Here is a 13642-nt window from a genome sequence, read left to right as displayed (position 1 = left end):
CTTCTTTCGTTGGCTAGTTCATCGTCGGTTTTCAGTTCCTTCTCTCTTTTCTTTCTTTCTTTCTTTTTTGTATGGCGATCATTTTTGTACAAAGAGAACGGGCCTTTTTTTGAATAACAAAGAGAAAAGAAAAAAAAAAAAAAAGAACCGTAATGCAATTTCTTTGGATTGCAAAAAGCAACTCTTTACATTTAAGTGAAGTGTCTTAACATTTTATATTGTTTTAAAAATATATTTACATATTATATATATATAAAATATACGTAATATAAATATATATATATAAATATTTAAACGAAGAAGAAATAAAAGAACTCTCTTCACGTCTGGTATATGAGGGGGGTGGATCTTCTTCCCTGGTGAAATTGTTGCTTTAGAAACGCAGCTTTAACCCTAACGCTCAGCTTACCATCCTGTTTTTCCTAGACCTCTCCCTGTTGCCTGTCACTTCCCCCCTCCCCCCACTTACATTTTGTGTGCACGGTGGGAGAGGCTGGTATGCATCTGGAGCAAGCCCCTGGTGCCTGTGTGACACCAAGCAGTGGGACAGGGTGTCGGTGGCAGGGATTGAACCTGCGACCTCTGGATTGTAAAGTATGACCTTTAAAGCCCAAGTCTTGGGGCTCAAGCGGGCTTCTTACCCGCTGTGGCCTGGCCACCAGTGGGGAAAGGGGGGGCTAGAATGGAGCACCCAGCCGGTTACACTTGCCCCAGCTCCCTTGTAGCAATTTTTAAGAGGTGGGGGCCACACGCTGTAGGCAGAGTCAGGCACACACTGGGCTGGTGGGTCGTTTTTTCCCCCTGGGAGGAGAAGATAAAAGGAACAGCAAGAGGCGGAGTTTAGGGGGGGACTTAGCGCCACCCACTGGGCAGGGAGGGGAAGGAGCCGTCCCAGCTCTTAAAGAAGGGGCTGGTTTTACATCGCGAGTATTTCCCCCTTGCCCGGCATTGTCCAAGCCCTTCCCCACCCCAGGGCCAGCTCCTCCCACGGCCGGGCCAGCGTCAGCCCCACGAAGTCCTACCCCCCTCTCTGCACCTGTGCCCCTGCCATGCACCGGGCACCCGACTGCTCCAGGGGGGCTGGCTCAGCGCCGCACGGCTCGGCTCGGCCTCACATGCTCGGGCATGGCCTTTCGGGACGCGGGATGAGCCGGATCCAGGCTCCTTCCTCGCAGCAGTAGCCAGAAGTTGAAGCATTAATTTTATTTTTCATTACCAAAGCAAAACATTGTAGCAAAACTGAGCGCGCTCCTGGCTCGCCCCCACCCCCAGCCACCCCCCTCCACCAGCCCCCCCCACTTCCTCCCCCCAGTCACCATCCCGCTGGCTCACTGAACCCCCTGCCACAGCCTGCCTAGGGCCAGGCCAAAAAACCCTCACTGCAAAGGCCAAGAGGAGGTAGTGTCATGGCTTGTCTCGTGGCCACGGAGCCCGTCGCTAATGACGGACGGGTGCCCACCAACCAGGCCTTGCCAGGATGGGGGGAACCCTGAGGGCAGAGCCCCCAGTATTAAGGAGGGCCAGATACCCTGGTGAAGGCCTTCCAGCTCCCATGGGGGGGGGGCACACCTCCCATTGTGCCTCAAGGTAGGGGGCTGGACCAGCTCGATGCTGCTGGGGGCCAGTGCCGCACTTGACTGCTCCTGCCGACGTGTGAGTCGCAAGGGTGGGGAGGCTTAAAATCAAAATGCTGGCATAGCCCCCACCCCGTAGCTAAGGGCTAGCCCCCCCCCCCCCCAGCACAGCCCCTTCCCCACTGGAGGGGACGAGGTGCTTTTAAAACCCAGTCAGGTAAACCACAGCCCCCCCCCCCTTCCGGCCTCACCTGGGCGTGCGTGACTCACGTGCATCCTGGCCTCGCTCCAGCGAGAACTGGCTCACGGGCCCAGGCAGCTGTCATTACATGAGCAACAAATGTTGCATCTGGTGGCAGATTTTTTTCCCCCCTAAGGCACAAGGTGGGGGGGGGCGGGGGGAACATGGTCAAAAGCACCTAAGGCCCAGCGCCTCCATGGCACTTTTGCACCTAACGCCCATTGGCTTCAGTGGGCATTCAGCAGCGAAGCACATTTCAAGTTCTGGGCCTCAGTGTCTTGGGCGATAGGGAAGAAAAGAAAAAAAATCAAGGGGCACGTAGGCCCAGGTGCCTAACTCCCATTGGCTTTTAAGGGGACTTGGGCGCCTTTGAACAGCTGCCCCAAAGATGTACGTGTTTAAATGTTTACAGCTGTGTGAGGTGACCTGCTGCAGCCTCCTGTGTGCTGCAAAGGCTCCCCTCGCACGGGGGCCACGGCCAATACTGTCGTGGTTGCCCCCGTTAACTACCCACGCTAGGCTGTGGCTTTGGAGGGCCTGACTTAATGTCGATTAGCTTCGTTTCCTGCCCCAGCCCTGCCACGGTTAAGCAGACTAGTCTTCTGCGTGTGTGTGTGTGTGTGTGTGTGTGTGTGTGTCATCTTCATGGCATCACTCCACTTGTGTGTGAGACCAACAATCACAGTGTGTTGATTTAACAATAAACCCACTTTAGTTTGACTTTTAAATTAAAAAAAGAAAAAGTTAAAAAAAAAACTCAAAAGGCACCACCCGAGTTACGCATGCCTCGCTGGAGTCGCTGCTGCATGCCACCCCTTGCTTTTGTCGTCTGAGGCTGTATGTTGGGGGGGGGATTTTGAAAGGACAAAAAAAGAAAACTTTAGATGCTGTTTTCAGGGTTTCTACAACGTCGTGTGTGTCTCTCTCTCTCTCTCTCTCGCATGAATTTTATTGTGAACTGTTTTGAGAAACAAAACAAAACAAAGCTGGTTGTAAAGGACAGGTCTGGAGTCTGTATGTTTTTGAAAATCTTTTTCTGGCTTCTGTCTGTAGCGTAGGTCTATGTATAAACTATATGGATGCCATGGATCGTTCTGTGAGAAATGTGATCATTGTAACTTGAAAAATTCCAAATGACAAAGGGTTGCTTTTTCTTTTGCCTTTCCTTTCTTATTTTCTTTTTTATCAGAGTGTCTGGCTTTAATAAAACACTTTTTTTTTTCTCTATAGCCCTTCTTCCCTTTAGGCTTTGTCTTTTGTTACTGCCTCTTAACCAACCACCACCGAATCCTCACCGGGCTGCGGAAAGCCTCCCTCAGGGGGCTGCAGTCTTCGCGCTCGGTCGCACTGGCGTGTTGCCCCGATTCCCGGTCACATGCACACAGCCCGCTAGCCCCAGTTACCCTGGGCTTTAAAGTGAAGCGAGTTGGCCCAGCAGGACGCTTGACGCGATGGGTTGATCACTGTGACGCGCGGGCGAGCAGGTCGGGCTGTCGTTTTCCGCGAGCGGAGGGCGAGGCCGGGGTCCCCGCCGTAGGCCAGGTCTCCTGACAGCCGCGGAGCCGCTCTCTGCCGACACGCCCGGCGACGGAGCAAAACCATCGCAAGGAGCGGCGGGAGCTGTGGCGACGTCAGGTCTGGCGCCATAAGGGGCCTTGGTGCAGCGGTTGTCAAACTGGGCGGGGGGGCGTCAGGGCTGGCTTAGACTGGCTGGGGCCGAAGCTGAAGCCCGAGGGCTTTAGCCCTGGACGTCGGGACTCAGATGACAGGCCCCTGCCTCGGACTGAAGCCCTTGGGCTTCGGCTTTGCCCCACCCCCATCTGGGGCTCAGGCTTCAGTCCCTGCCTTGGAGGTTTCACGGGCAGAGGCTTAGGTAGGCCCTGTGCTGTGAGCAGCGGGTGCGGCCCCGGATCACGAACGGGCTGGCACGGCTGGTATTGGGCAGGGGCGAAGCCCGTGCTGGGGATGCAGCAGCCTGTGGGCTCATCTACATCTAAACTTGATCACTGTGTGACAAATCACCCCCCACCCGAGCCCCATAGCTGTGCTGGCCTCACCCCCGCTCAGACACATGCCTGTTGCCCTAGCTACCATCGCTTGGGGAGGTGGCGTTGCTACAGCAACGTGGGGGGCACAGGGGCAGGGACCCAGCCATCGCTTTAAGAAGCATCTCCATGCCCGTGGTGCGGCGCCCCTCGTGTAGACAGGGCCTGAGTTACCACTCAGCCAGTCCCTCCAGCTGTTCGCCCTGTGGGGGATTTACTCTGGTCACGTGAGAACACGGGTACAAACGAGAGCCCAGTGGGGCAGTGCAGACGAGCCCCCCCAGCCCTTGTGTTCGGTGTTTGTACAGCGCCTAGCGCCGTGGGGCCAGCACTGGGGCTGCCGGGTAATCCTGCAAGACAAGTAATAATGATAACGATGCTAACAGGGATTGCAGTTGCAGCCTACCGCCCCCTTTTTGCAGAGAAAGTGATGCAAGGTGGGGAGCCTTGATCAACCCCAGCCGGGGGAGTTTATTTTGTGGGTGCAGCAGGAAAGCATACCACGTCCCCTATTCTCCCCTTAGCTCTGCCCCTGTTCCCCACATCACATGACTTCACTGAGCCACCATCAGCTTAGCAGCCTTGTGGGACTGTCCAAAGGTCCCGAGCCAACCAGGTGCACAAGGCACACGAGTGTCATCATGGGAATTGCCGTAATGCACCATCCAAGGGTCCACCTCGCCCAGGGCCAGCCCAGGCAGCTGCTCAGGACGGTGTCAGATGTTGGAACGGCCTGGCCCACGCGGGAAAGTCTGACTGCTAAAAAGCCAACCGACCAGTTCAATAAAAGCCAAAAGTCTGTTCCTTGAATACGCCGCTTTATTGCCAACATATAGACCTGTACGTCGGCGAGGGCTAGTTCCAAACCAGGTGGTTTTTGTGGTTTTTTTTAGTTTTGCATGTTCCATATACATGGCTGACCTTTTACAACACATCAAGGGAAAAAAATGACACATGCAGGAAGGTTTTAAAAATTCAACACGGTTACAGCACTTGGTGGTTTTCTTCTGGGTTTTTTCAAATGAGCGAAACTTCTTAAAAAAATCCTTATAAATTCTTTGTAATATGTTACACATTTAAAGACAATATTTACACACACAAAATGAAAACAAAAAACTTTACAGCAATTATTTGCATAAAGTAAGAACGATGCATAAACTGGAGGAAGGTTTTTTTAATTTTATTTTTAAAATCCCCCCAAGGCCTCTCATTGGAATGGCTGCAGTGTGGAGCGGAAGATGCGGCGTGGCGTCCCTTCCGAGCCCCCGCGCCATAGAGGGCAGCTAGACGGTCACTGCAGAGACAGTCCCCCTAGTTCATTAAGACAATTGCCTGGCACGGGGCTGCACTTGGCTTTTTTCTAAACACAGAGATGGGTGCATTGGATTTGGCAGGGGGAGGGTTGTTTTTAATTTTGACCTAAAAGGGACCCCCCCCAAATTATTACAAATAATATAGCAGCATGAAAACACAGTTTACCATTTTCAAGAGGAAAAATACAAACAACTGCAAAGGACGACGGACGCTTGCTTGCTTGGTGGAAAGTGGGACGCTCTGTGCATGGAATCAATACGCTGCCCGGCCCCAGTTACCCGGGATAAATGATCTCATGCCACTGTCAGCTCTCCTGACGCTGAGCAATGCAAAATCTTCCATGGCACTATGTTTGTAGCGAGAGACAGGCCGCCAGGGCTAGCCAAATTCCAGTTTGCACACGATCAGCCTTACCTACCTGCAGCGCCCCTCCAGGTCCCATTGGATCCCTTCGCCCCGGCCTGGCCCGCCCCGTGCACGCTGGTACAGCTGCTGCGGCCCCCCCCGAAGGCGGCTGCATCGCTTGCGAAAGCGCTTTGAGCCGACAGGCAGCGGTCGGTGCCCCCAGCTGGGCGGGTGGCACAAGCGCTGGGCCGCTGGCGGCGTGACGGAAAAACCACAAACGAGGCCGCTGGCGTCTAAGGCGAGGTCAGCCTGGTAAGTTCCTGGGTGAGAAGAGCAGGGGAGGGCGAGGGGAGTTTCGCAGGATGGACACGCTCCTCTCGGAGGGGTCTGAATGCTACAGTCCTTGTGCCTTCCACGTGCTCTGCAAAGTGCTCCGGCAAGCCCTGCTGTCACACTCAGTTCTTGCCGGGCTCCAGGAAGCGTCCACTCTCTCCAGGAGCGCGCTCTGGCTCCCAGCCACGGGGTGCAACCCTACTGAGCACGGCAGGTGCATGCGGCCCAGCTGTTCTGGGCAGGTGGGGGGCAAGGATTCAGGTGGGTACCGAGGGGCAGCCAGTGAGTGCTGGGGGGGAACCAACCGGGCAGTGAGACACAAACACGCCAGGCCTGTCGCTGAGAACGTGTGGGCCAGAGAGGAAGGGAGCTGGTCGGGCTAAAAGCCGGGCTGTGCAAGGTGGTGACTGGGATTGAACAGCCTGGGGAACGGGCACTGCTGCTTTCGTACCCAGCTGGCACCGGGGCTGCAGCATTAACACTGGGCTGCCCACAACGTGCTCCTCCCCGGCTGTGAACAGGCTCGGGGCCGGATGGCACCAGTGGGCCCTATGGGTTTACCCCGGGCCATTTCCCTGGTCAGTGCTGCTAGCAAGGGCCTGACTCGACACATGGAGTCTCAGTCACGTGAGCTCTGACTTCTCCCAGCGCCGTGCACCACGGGACCTGGGCCTGGCTGCTCTCTGCAGGGCCACTTCTGTGCCCTGTGCACACCCGCGCCGCTCGCTCACGCCCGGCCCAGCCCAGCCCTGCTTCTCAAAAGGGCTGCAACCTGCCTGGCTGGGTCACCTAACGCTCCCGCTCCCAGCTGCCTGCTCCACCTGCTCGCCAGGGGGCTGCCCCGCCAGGCTGAGCCTGCCAAAGACCCCCCCCCAGCCCCGCTGGGAGTGCCCGATTCCCACCGGGCGGCCGAACCTCGGGTGGCTTCGCCCCTCTCAGCCTACCAGCTAGGCAGCATGAGCTGCTGAGTGTGAACCCCCCGTCCAGACACAGGGGCAGGAGGCCTCGGGCCACAGAGGGTTGTGTCCGGGGAGGAAGGGCAGCTGCCGAGTGCTCGGGGCTGAACTCTAGGCCCCAGTGACGCCGGTGGATTCCTCCCTCCTCCCTGAATGTTCCTGGCTGGCCCACGTACCTTCCCTGGCTGGATTTCCCTGCCGCACGCAGTGTGGGTAGAATCACCAGCAGCTACACTGGCGGGGAGCTTGGGGAATGGTGACGGGCACGCCGGGGCGGTGGGCGTGCAAGGAAAACTCCCACGCCTGGAGGGGAATGGGCCACTGGAAGCGCTGAACCAGCCGTGGCCTGGGTCTCCTTCCTGCGCTTCGCCAGCCACCGTTCCAGCCCCTGCTCCTTCCCCTGTGGCTTTGCAGGCTGGCAAACAACAGCACCACCTGCCCCCGGCACCTCCTCCCTGGCAGAGAGCAGGACCTGGCCCGGCCTGGCACAGGGGAGGGGCTGGGGAACAAAAGGCCCCTTGGCACGAGGGCCATTTCCCAGCACACGCACTCCTGCATTGCCAATGAAGCCAACACACCTCCAGCTCCCAATTACCCAACGCTGACTCAGGCTGGACACAGGGGCACCCCAGGAATGGGCTCCATGGGGCAGAGCCACGGCACACACGTGTGAACGGTGTGCGTGCACAAGTGCAAATGATGCACACGTGTCTGGTGGACGTGTGCACACACACGCACACGCCAGTGTTACGAGCCAGCGGGAAAACGCTCACGCGCATGGGCAAAGCCCACGGGGGGCGCTGCGCCTGAGGGGCCTCCTGTCTCCATTCTACAGCCGCCTCACTCCCCCTGGACTGCCCCGGGGGGCCGGGGGGGAGAACCGGCTTGGGAAAGGGGGGGCCCCTCTCTGGGGCAGGCAGGACGGGCTGGGACTGGGGTGCCAGGGACCCTGCGTTCGAAGCCACCCCACGTTTCCTTGCACCCAGCGGCACAGGGGCAGGTTCTCTGAGCCGAGGGGGTCTGGGGGGGCCCAGTAATGTGATGCCAGAGCTGTGGCAGCATTTCAGAGGCACCAGCTCCGGCTGCGAGGCGGTTTGGGGGCTGGCAGCGGGGGACTGGCAATGGTCTCATGGAAATCGGAGCATCCTTCCCCCTCCCCCACCCCCCGTGTCAGGGGGGGAGCAGCCCTTGGCAGCAACCGCAGGATCCCCCATCAAGGGGTGGGGCAGCGAGAGCCACGCACACTCCGCCTGGTGAGGTCTGGGGGGGCAGCAGAGAGGATCTGGCAGCCTCAGGGACCCCACAGCCATGCAGGGAGATGTGCTGGGGGGGCCGTGAGGCCGGGGAGGGGTTGCCTGTCTCAGGCCAAGTGCTTCCTGTGGGTGCGCGGTGACCGCCCACCCGTCCCAGCTGCGGGCTGGACCCCAAGGGCTGGGATCCCGGCTCTGCGGCGAGGCCGGGACGCTCCGAGTTGCGGACGTTCCACCCCCAGGGGTGGGTGAGTCTTAAAAAGGGAGCCAAATTAAAGAGACCCACGATTAAATCCACAAACCAAGGGAGGGTCGTTCAATTAACGCCACGCCCAAGCGCCGGCCAGGCAGCGCGGCCAGGGCAGCGAGAGGACGTCTCCAGCAGCCTCGGGAGCCCCGTGAGAAAGGCCAAGGGATGCTCCAGGGGCAAGGCCGGCAAAATCAGGGCAAGTGGCTGCTCGCCCCTCGAGGGAGCTCCTACCTCTGTGCAGCGCCTGGCACTGGGTGGATGGGGAACCGCCCGGAGACGGGTCCTCAGCCTTCGCCACAAGAGGCCGCACAGGGGGAGAAAGGGATGGCGGGGAGGGAAAGCAGAGACAGCCGGGCCTCGGGGTCTGGAGGGGGTTAGAGACACTGGTGGAAGCGGAAGGAAGCTGCGCAGGTGGGAGCCGGGCCCCGGTCACCAGGGTTCCCCTCCGGGCCCTTACTGTGCTGCTGCTCGCCGGCGCCGCCCTGGTGGCTCAGTGCCGAGGACGAGGAGGGCCTGGCCTTAGTCGACTCCAGGCTGCTGAGGCCCGAGTCCTTGTTGTCCCTGTGCAGGTCCCTGCAGGAGGCGCTGGCGTCCGGGGGGCAGAGCTCGGGACCCGTGGGGGGCCCCGGGTCCGGCACCTGCTGCTCCTTCCACTCGTTGAAGTTGAGATCCTTCAGGCCGCCGGGCACCACCACCGTGTGGCGCCGCCAGGAGCTCTTCTTGCGCCGCGTCTCCGGCGAGTGGGGCTTGCGCAGCCGCACGGCCAGCATGTCGTCGGCCGAGCCCCGCAAACGCAGGCGGATCTGCTCCGTCAGCGAGGGCCTGGCCGGGGCCCCGCCGCCCCACGGCTCCCCGCCGGCCCCCGGGGGCCGCAGGGACTCCTGGCTGCCCTTGGCCGACGACTCGCTGTCCGGCCGGGGCCGCGCCAGCTTCCGGCGGGCCAGCGTGTCGCACTGGATGAGCCGGTGGGAGTTGAAGGAGGCCCGGGCGAGCTTCTCCTTCTCGCCGCTCTCCGCCTCGGGCCCCTGCCCGGCGCCCAGCCCCGCTTTCCCCGGCAGGAAGCTGCTCTCCGTGTCCGTCTCCACGTGGCTGAACTCGCTGCGCTCGTCGTCCGCCTCCTCGCCTCGGCTCTCGGCCACCGACTGCACCTCGGAGCACAGGCTGCGGTCGATGGTGGACAGGGTGGAGTAGCCCGAGACGATGGACCGGGCGTCCGGCGCTGGCTCCCTCGGTCCCGCCGGCTCCTCCACGCCCGCTCGGCGACTCGGAGCGTCGCGCGTTGGGCCTGGCTCTCCGGGGGCTGTGCCGCGCCCCGGCCCCTTGGCCTCTTCCTCCTCCGCGCCCCCATCCTTGGCCTCCTCCGCTCTGCCTTTCCCAGCGCCCTTGGTGGCCTCGTGCTCCGAGTCGTCGTCCGTGCTGCTCCCCAAACGCTTGGCCTCCCGCCGCTTCTTCCTCTTGCGGTTGACGGCGGCGATGAAGGAGATGGCGAGCAGCTCCTTGTTGTACTGCTCCTTCCGGGGCGCCCCCGAGCCCTGCTGGAGAGAGGAACCCCCCTGCTTAGTGCCACGGCCCCGAGCCCGTCTGCGCCCCAGGTCGCGGAGCCAGGCTCAGCTCGCGCTGCTTCGCACCGAGCGCTCAGGCCGCCGCCCTGGCCGCAGCCGCCCTGCCGCAGCAGTGCATTCTGGGAAAATCAAGGGTGTCATCCCATCATGCCGTGGTGCATTCTGGGGGGGAAATCTAGGCCAGTGTCGCATATTGCTGCAGTGCATTCTGGGACAAATCGAGGCCGCTGGCCCATATTGCTGCAGTGCATTCTGGGGCCATGGAGGCTGCTATCCCGGTCCTGTGCCCATCTCTCAGGGCACAGGATTGCATGTGCCTTCCCACTCCTACGTGTCCCACCCAGCCAGGAGCTGGCCAGCCCCATGGACCCAGCAGAACCACCAGGACAGAAGCTAAGAAGAGCTAGAGCCAGCCCTGCTCACGGGAAGGGGCCTTGCTCAGGAACCCCACACAGTTAGGAACCATGTCACATGTCGGCAGGAAACATACGTGGGGTGAACCAGGGTTAGAATTCTGGATACTGCAGAGACAAGCACAGCCCCTGGTCAGGATCAGGGCCCTGTCAGACTGGGCAGAGCTGCTCAGAGAAACTGGCCAAGACACTCCCTCCCCTAAGGGATCTAAATAGACAAGGGGGAAGAGGGGAAACTGAGGCAGAGAGCGAGCAGGCTGAGCCAGGAACAGAAATCAGTTGTCTTTAACTCTCAGGCCAGGGCCCTACCACCGTCCTGTGATTTGCAAGGTCACCTTGAAGCTTTCTCCTGCCTCATCAGACCAAAGTAAACCCCGTGACCTCCCTCCCTCATGCAGAGTTGGCAATCCCGCTCTCCCGCCCGTCTGGCTGCTCTCCGGAAGACAGGACAGCACGGCCCCAGGACTGAGGTGGGAAGGGCCACGCGAGGCATTAGCTGCTGAGCTGCTCTGTGCTTTTACAGTAACAGGATGTATTGGTAAAACGCCAATTTTCCACCCTGGGTTTCCTGCCCCTTTCGCTGGAGATTTTAGCACACACAGGACCCTCCCAGACTCCAGAGCGTCCCTCACACGGGAGTCCTTACCTTCGATTTGGCAGAGCTGCTATTGGTTGAATCTGTAACACAAAAGACAGAGCAGGGATTAGGGAGGGCGGGGGAGGTCTTTACTAGCGTGGCGGGGAGGGAGGGAGCTAGGGGGCGTGCGGGCACCACAGCAGAGGGACATTTCTCAAGGGCATTCGCCAAGCTCTCCCGCCACGTGCGGCTCTAATCAAGGGTACGATCAGCATCCAAACGGATCCAGCAACTGGCAGCGGGGCGCCCATGCTGGGAAATTAACGAGGCCCAGGTGTAGCTGTCGGGAGGAGCGCCAGGACAGCGGGATTTTGGGCACTTTGCAAAAAGTCCCAAAAGCCCTTCGTTTCAGGCCGGACCGAACGTTTCGATTTCTGACCATTTTTAAACACGTTTGAATTTATTTTTTAAATAAAATTTGAGGAAATTTTGAAGAAAAAATTCATTTGGAAGGGAAAAATTGAAAGGATTTGTCAGATTTATTTTTCCCCCTCAAAATGAACAATTTGGCAAAACGGACGCGAATCTGACAAATGTTCCAGCGCCGCCAATACCAGAAAAAAAATTTCAGCCGCAATATTTCGCAGCTCCACCCAGCCGAGCCATGGAGGTTCGTGCGCCTCCAGGCAGCGGCTGCCCCCAGACTCGGGGGGAGCTTTCCGGGGATCTCTGATCCCACAGAAGGAGCTTCCAGGAAGTCCAGTGATCTCCGGGTCCCTCTGTCCACTCGCGTGCGACCCGCGCGCACCCCGCTCACACAACCGCTGGGTTAATCACAGCACGGGGGAAAAGTACAGAAAAGGAAACGAGAAAAAAGAACCACGCCCAGCTGAGAAAGGCCCAGTCGCCGGAGCCCCGGTCACACACCCAGCAGCCGGACAGGTCCTGCCAGTGGCGTTAACGGACTGGAGCCACAAGCCCAGGACGGACGGACGGGGTGGAAGGGGACAGTGGCGCGATGGGAGAACACAGGAGGAGTTACTCTGCTGGCACCTGGGGCTACGGAGGCTGGTTCCGGGGAGGCCCCAGGCAGGGTTATGCAGCGCTCACGCGCCCCAGGGCAAACCAGTCTCATGACACGGGGGAGCTCTCTCCTCTGATGCTCACTGAGCTCAGGTTAGACCCAGAGGGGCCTGATCCCGATTTACACTGGGCCCCCTTTGCACCGATCCCTGCGGCCAAATGGTTATCACGGACGCTCCAGGCGGTTCAGACTCATGGCCTGCAGGGCCAAAGGCACAAGCTCCTACCGCTGGCGCTAAAGAGGGGGTCTCCTATAGCTGGGAGCAGCCACCAAGGCAATGCCCCCCCCATACTACAGCAGGGAGGTGCAGGGAGATTTTTAGTGGGGGGCCACCGGCAGATCCCCGATGGTGGAAACTCCATCTGAAGTCAGGGGGCGACGCCCATTCACACCGCCAGGGACCCGAGGCCGTGCGCAGCGAAGGGCCAACGCGGCAGGATATTACCCACGGGCTGCCCGCGCCAAACCCGAGCCCAGCTCTCTCGCTGGGCTGGAGGAGGGGCGAGCCCCAAGGAATGCACAGGCGAGGGCCGTGGGGGGACTGTGTGTTAATCTGCAATGTCTCGCAAGCAGGTTAAGGGGGGAGGAGGGAGAGGGTGCACCCACCGCGCCAGCCCCCACTCCACCACACTGAGAAGCACAAGGACAAACACAATGACCCCCAGACACACCCCACCCCGGCGGAGGGATGGGACTCGCGGCTGGTGATTATGAGAAAGGGGGCCAGGAGGGGAATGCTGAGCCCCGGGAGGATCTGGAATCCCAGCCCCCGAACCTGCAGCTAGCCACCACTGGGAAGAGCGAACTGTGAATCAGGGGGGCTGGCGGGTCAGCCTGGGCTCCTTGGGTGTGGCGCAGGGGTAGTGTGGGGTGGGGGCACAGCCGGGATGGGGCTGGGCTGCATGGCCACTGCGAAGGCTCAGAGAGGGGAGAGGCCAAGAGATGAAGGGGCGTCTCTGCACCCTGGGCAGGCAGAGGGATGGGGGTCTCCCAAGGGCCCACTGATGACCTCAGCACCCTGGAGTGGGTGGCACCAGCTGATCTGACTCCAGAGGGATCCCCAACACCCACTCACATGGCCAGCCTCGTGCTTCTGGCATTCACAGATCCCAGCTGGCAGGGCTCCCCCTGCACCCAGCTACTGCTCGGCTGGGCCGATGCCAAGCACCGGGGACATGGGCACCAGGACCAGCAGGCCTCTGACCCGACGCTGCTGGGTGCTCTCAGGCGGGCAGGGTGGCAGAGGGTCGGCGCTCTCCTGTGCTCCCCCACAGAGCAAACTGCATGTCAGTGGCAGAGCCCCCCATGTATCCAAAGCTGCGGGTGGATGTGGGGGGCGGGGTCCAGATCATTCTTCCTCTGACTGCAAGAGGGACGAACCACACCAGGGGGTGCCAAGCTGGGGGTCATGACCTTGCAGAGGGGGAAAACGGGTACCAGGGGGCATGCCCCCCTGCCCATGGGAAAGGTGGGTCATTGCCCAAAGAAAAGCCACGTGGGTCAGGTGTGCTGCGGCCAGCGCCGTGGGGTGGGGGTAGGGGGCGCTCTTCCCAGGGGGATCGCGCAGGGCTCTGGCTCCCCTCCTGCACCCGCTCTCTCACGATCACCCGACGGAATTAGTGCGTGAGCAATGCACCCAAGCAGCAGCACTGTACCCGCTCTAGAGCTCCAGGAGATCCGCTGGAGGAGGAGGAGGAG

At 60.1% G+C, this 13642-nt stretch overlaps 1 protein-coding gene across 4 annotated transcripts in view; it reads right to left on the bottom strand.

The window, feature by feature from the left end:
• Positions 1-5592: 5592 nt before the first annotated feature.
• The window catches only part of ARHGAP23 (Rho GTPase activating protein 23), a 126368-nt gene continuing 118318 nt past the window's right edge, over positions 5593-13642 (bottom strand). For 3 of the 4 annotated variants that reach the window (XM_074940898.1, XM_074940897.1, XM_074940894.1), the window contains exons 23-24: positions 10930-10961; positions 5593-9843 (exon numbers count right to left, since the gene is read on the bottom strand). In XM_074940898.1, coding sequence (XP_074796999.1) covers positions 8683-9843; positions 10930-10961 — 1193 coding nt within the window. In that variant the 3' untranslated portion in view covers positions 5593-8682. The remainder of the gene's footprint in view (positions 9844-10929; positions 10962-13642) is intronic. The other variant, XM_074940895.1, reaches the window with a different exon arrangement.

The sequence above is a fragment of the Natator depressus genome, chromosome 27, assembly GCF_965152275.1.
Source record: "Natator depressus isolate rNatDep1 chromosome 27, rNatDep2.hap1, whole genome shotgun sequence".
NCBI lineage: Eukaryota > Metazoa > Chordata > Testudines > Cheloniidae > Natator > Natator depressus.
This window is presented reverse-complemented; position numbering and strand designations above follow the sequence as displayed.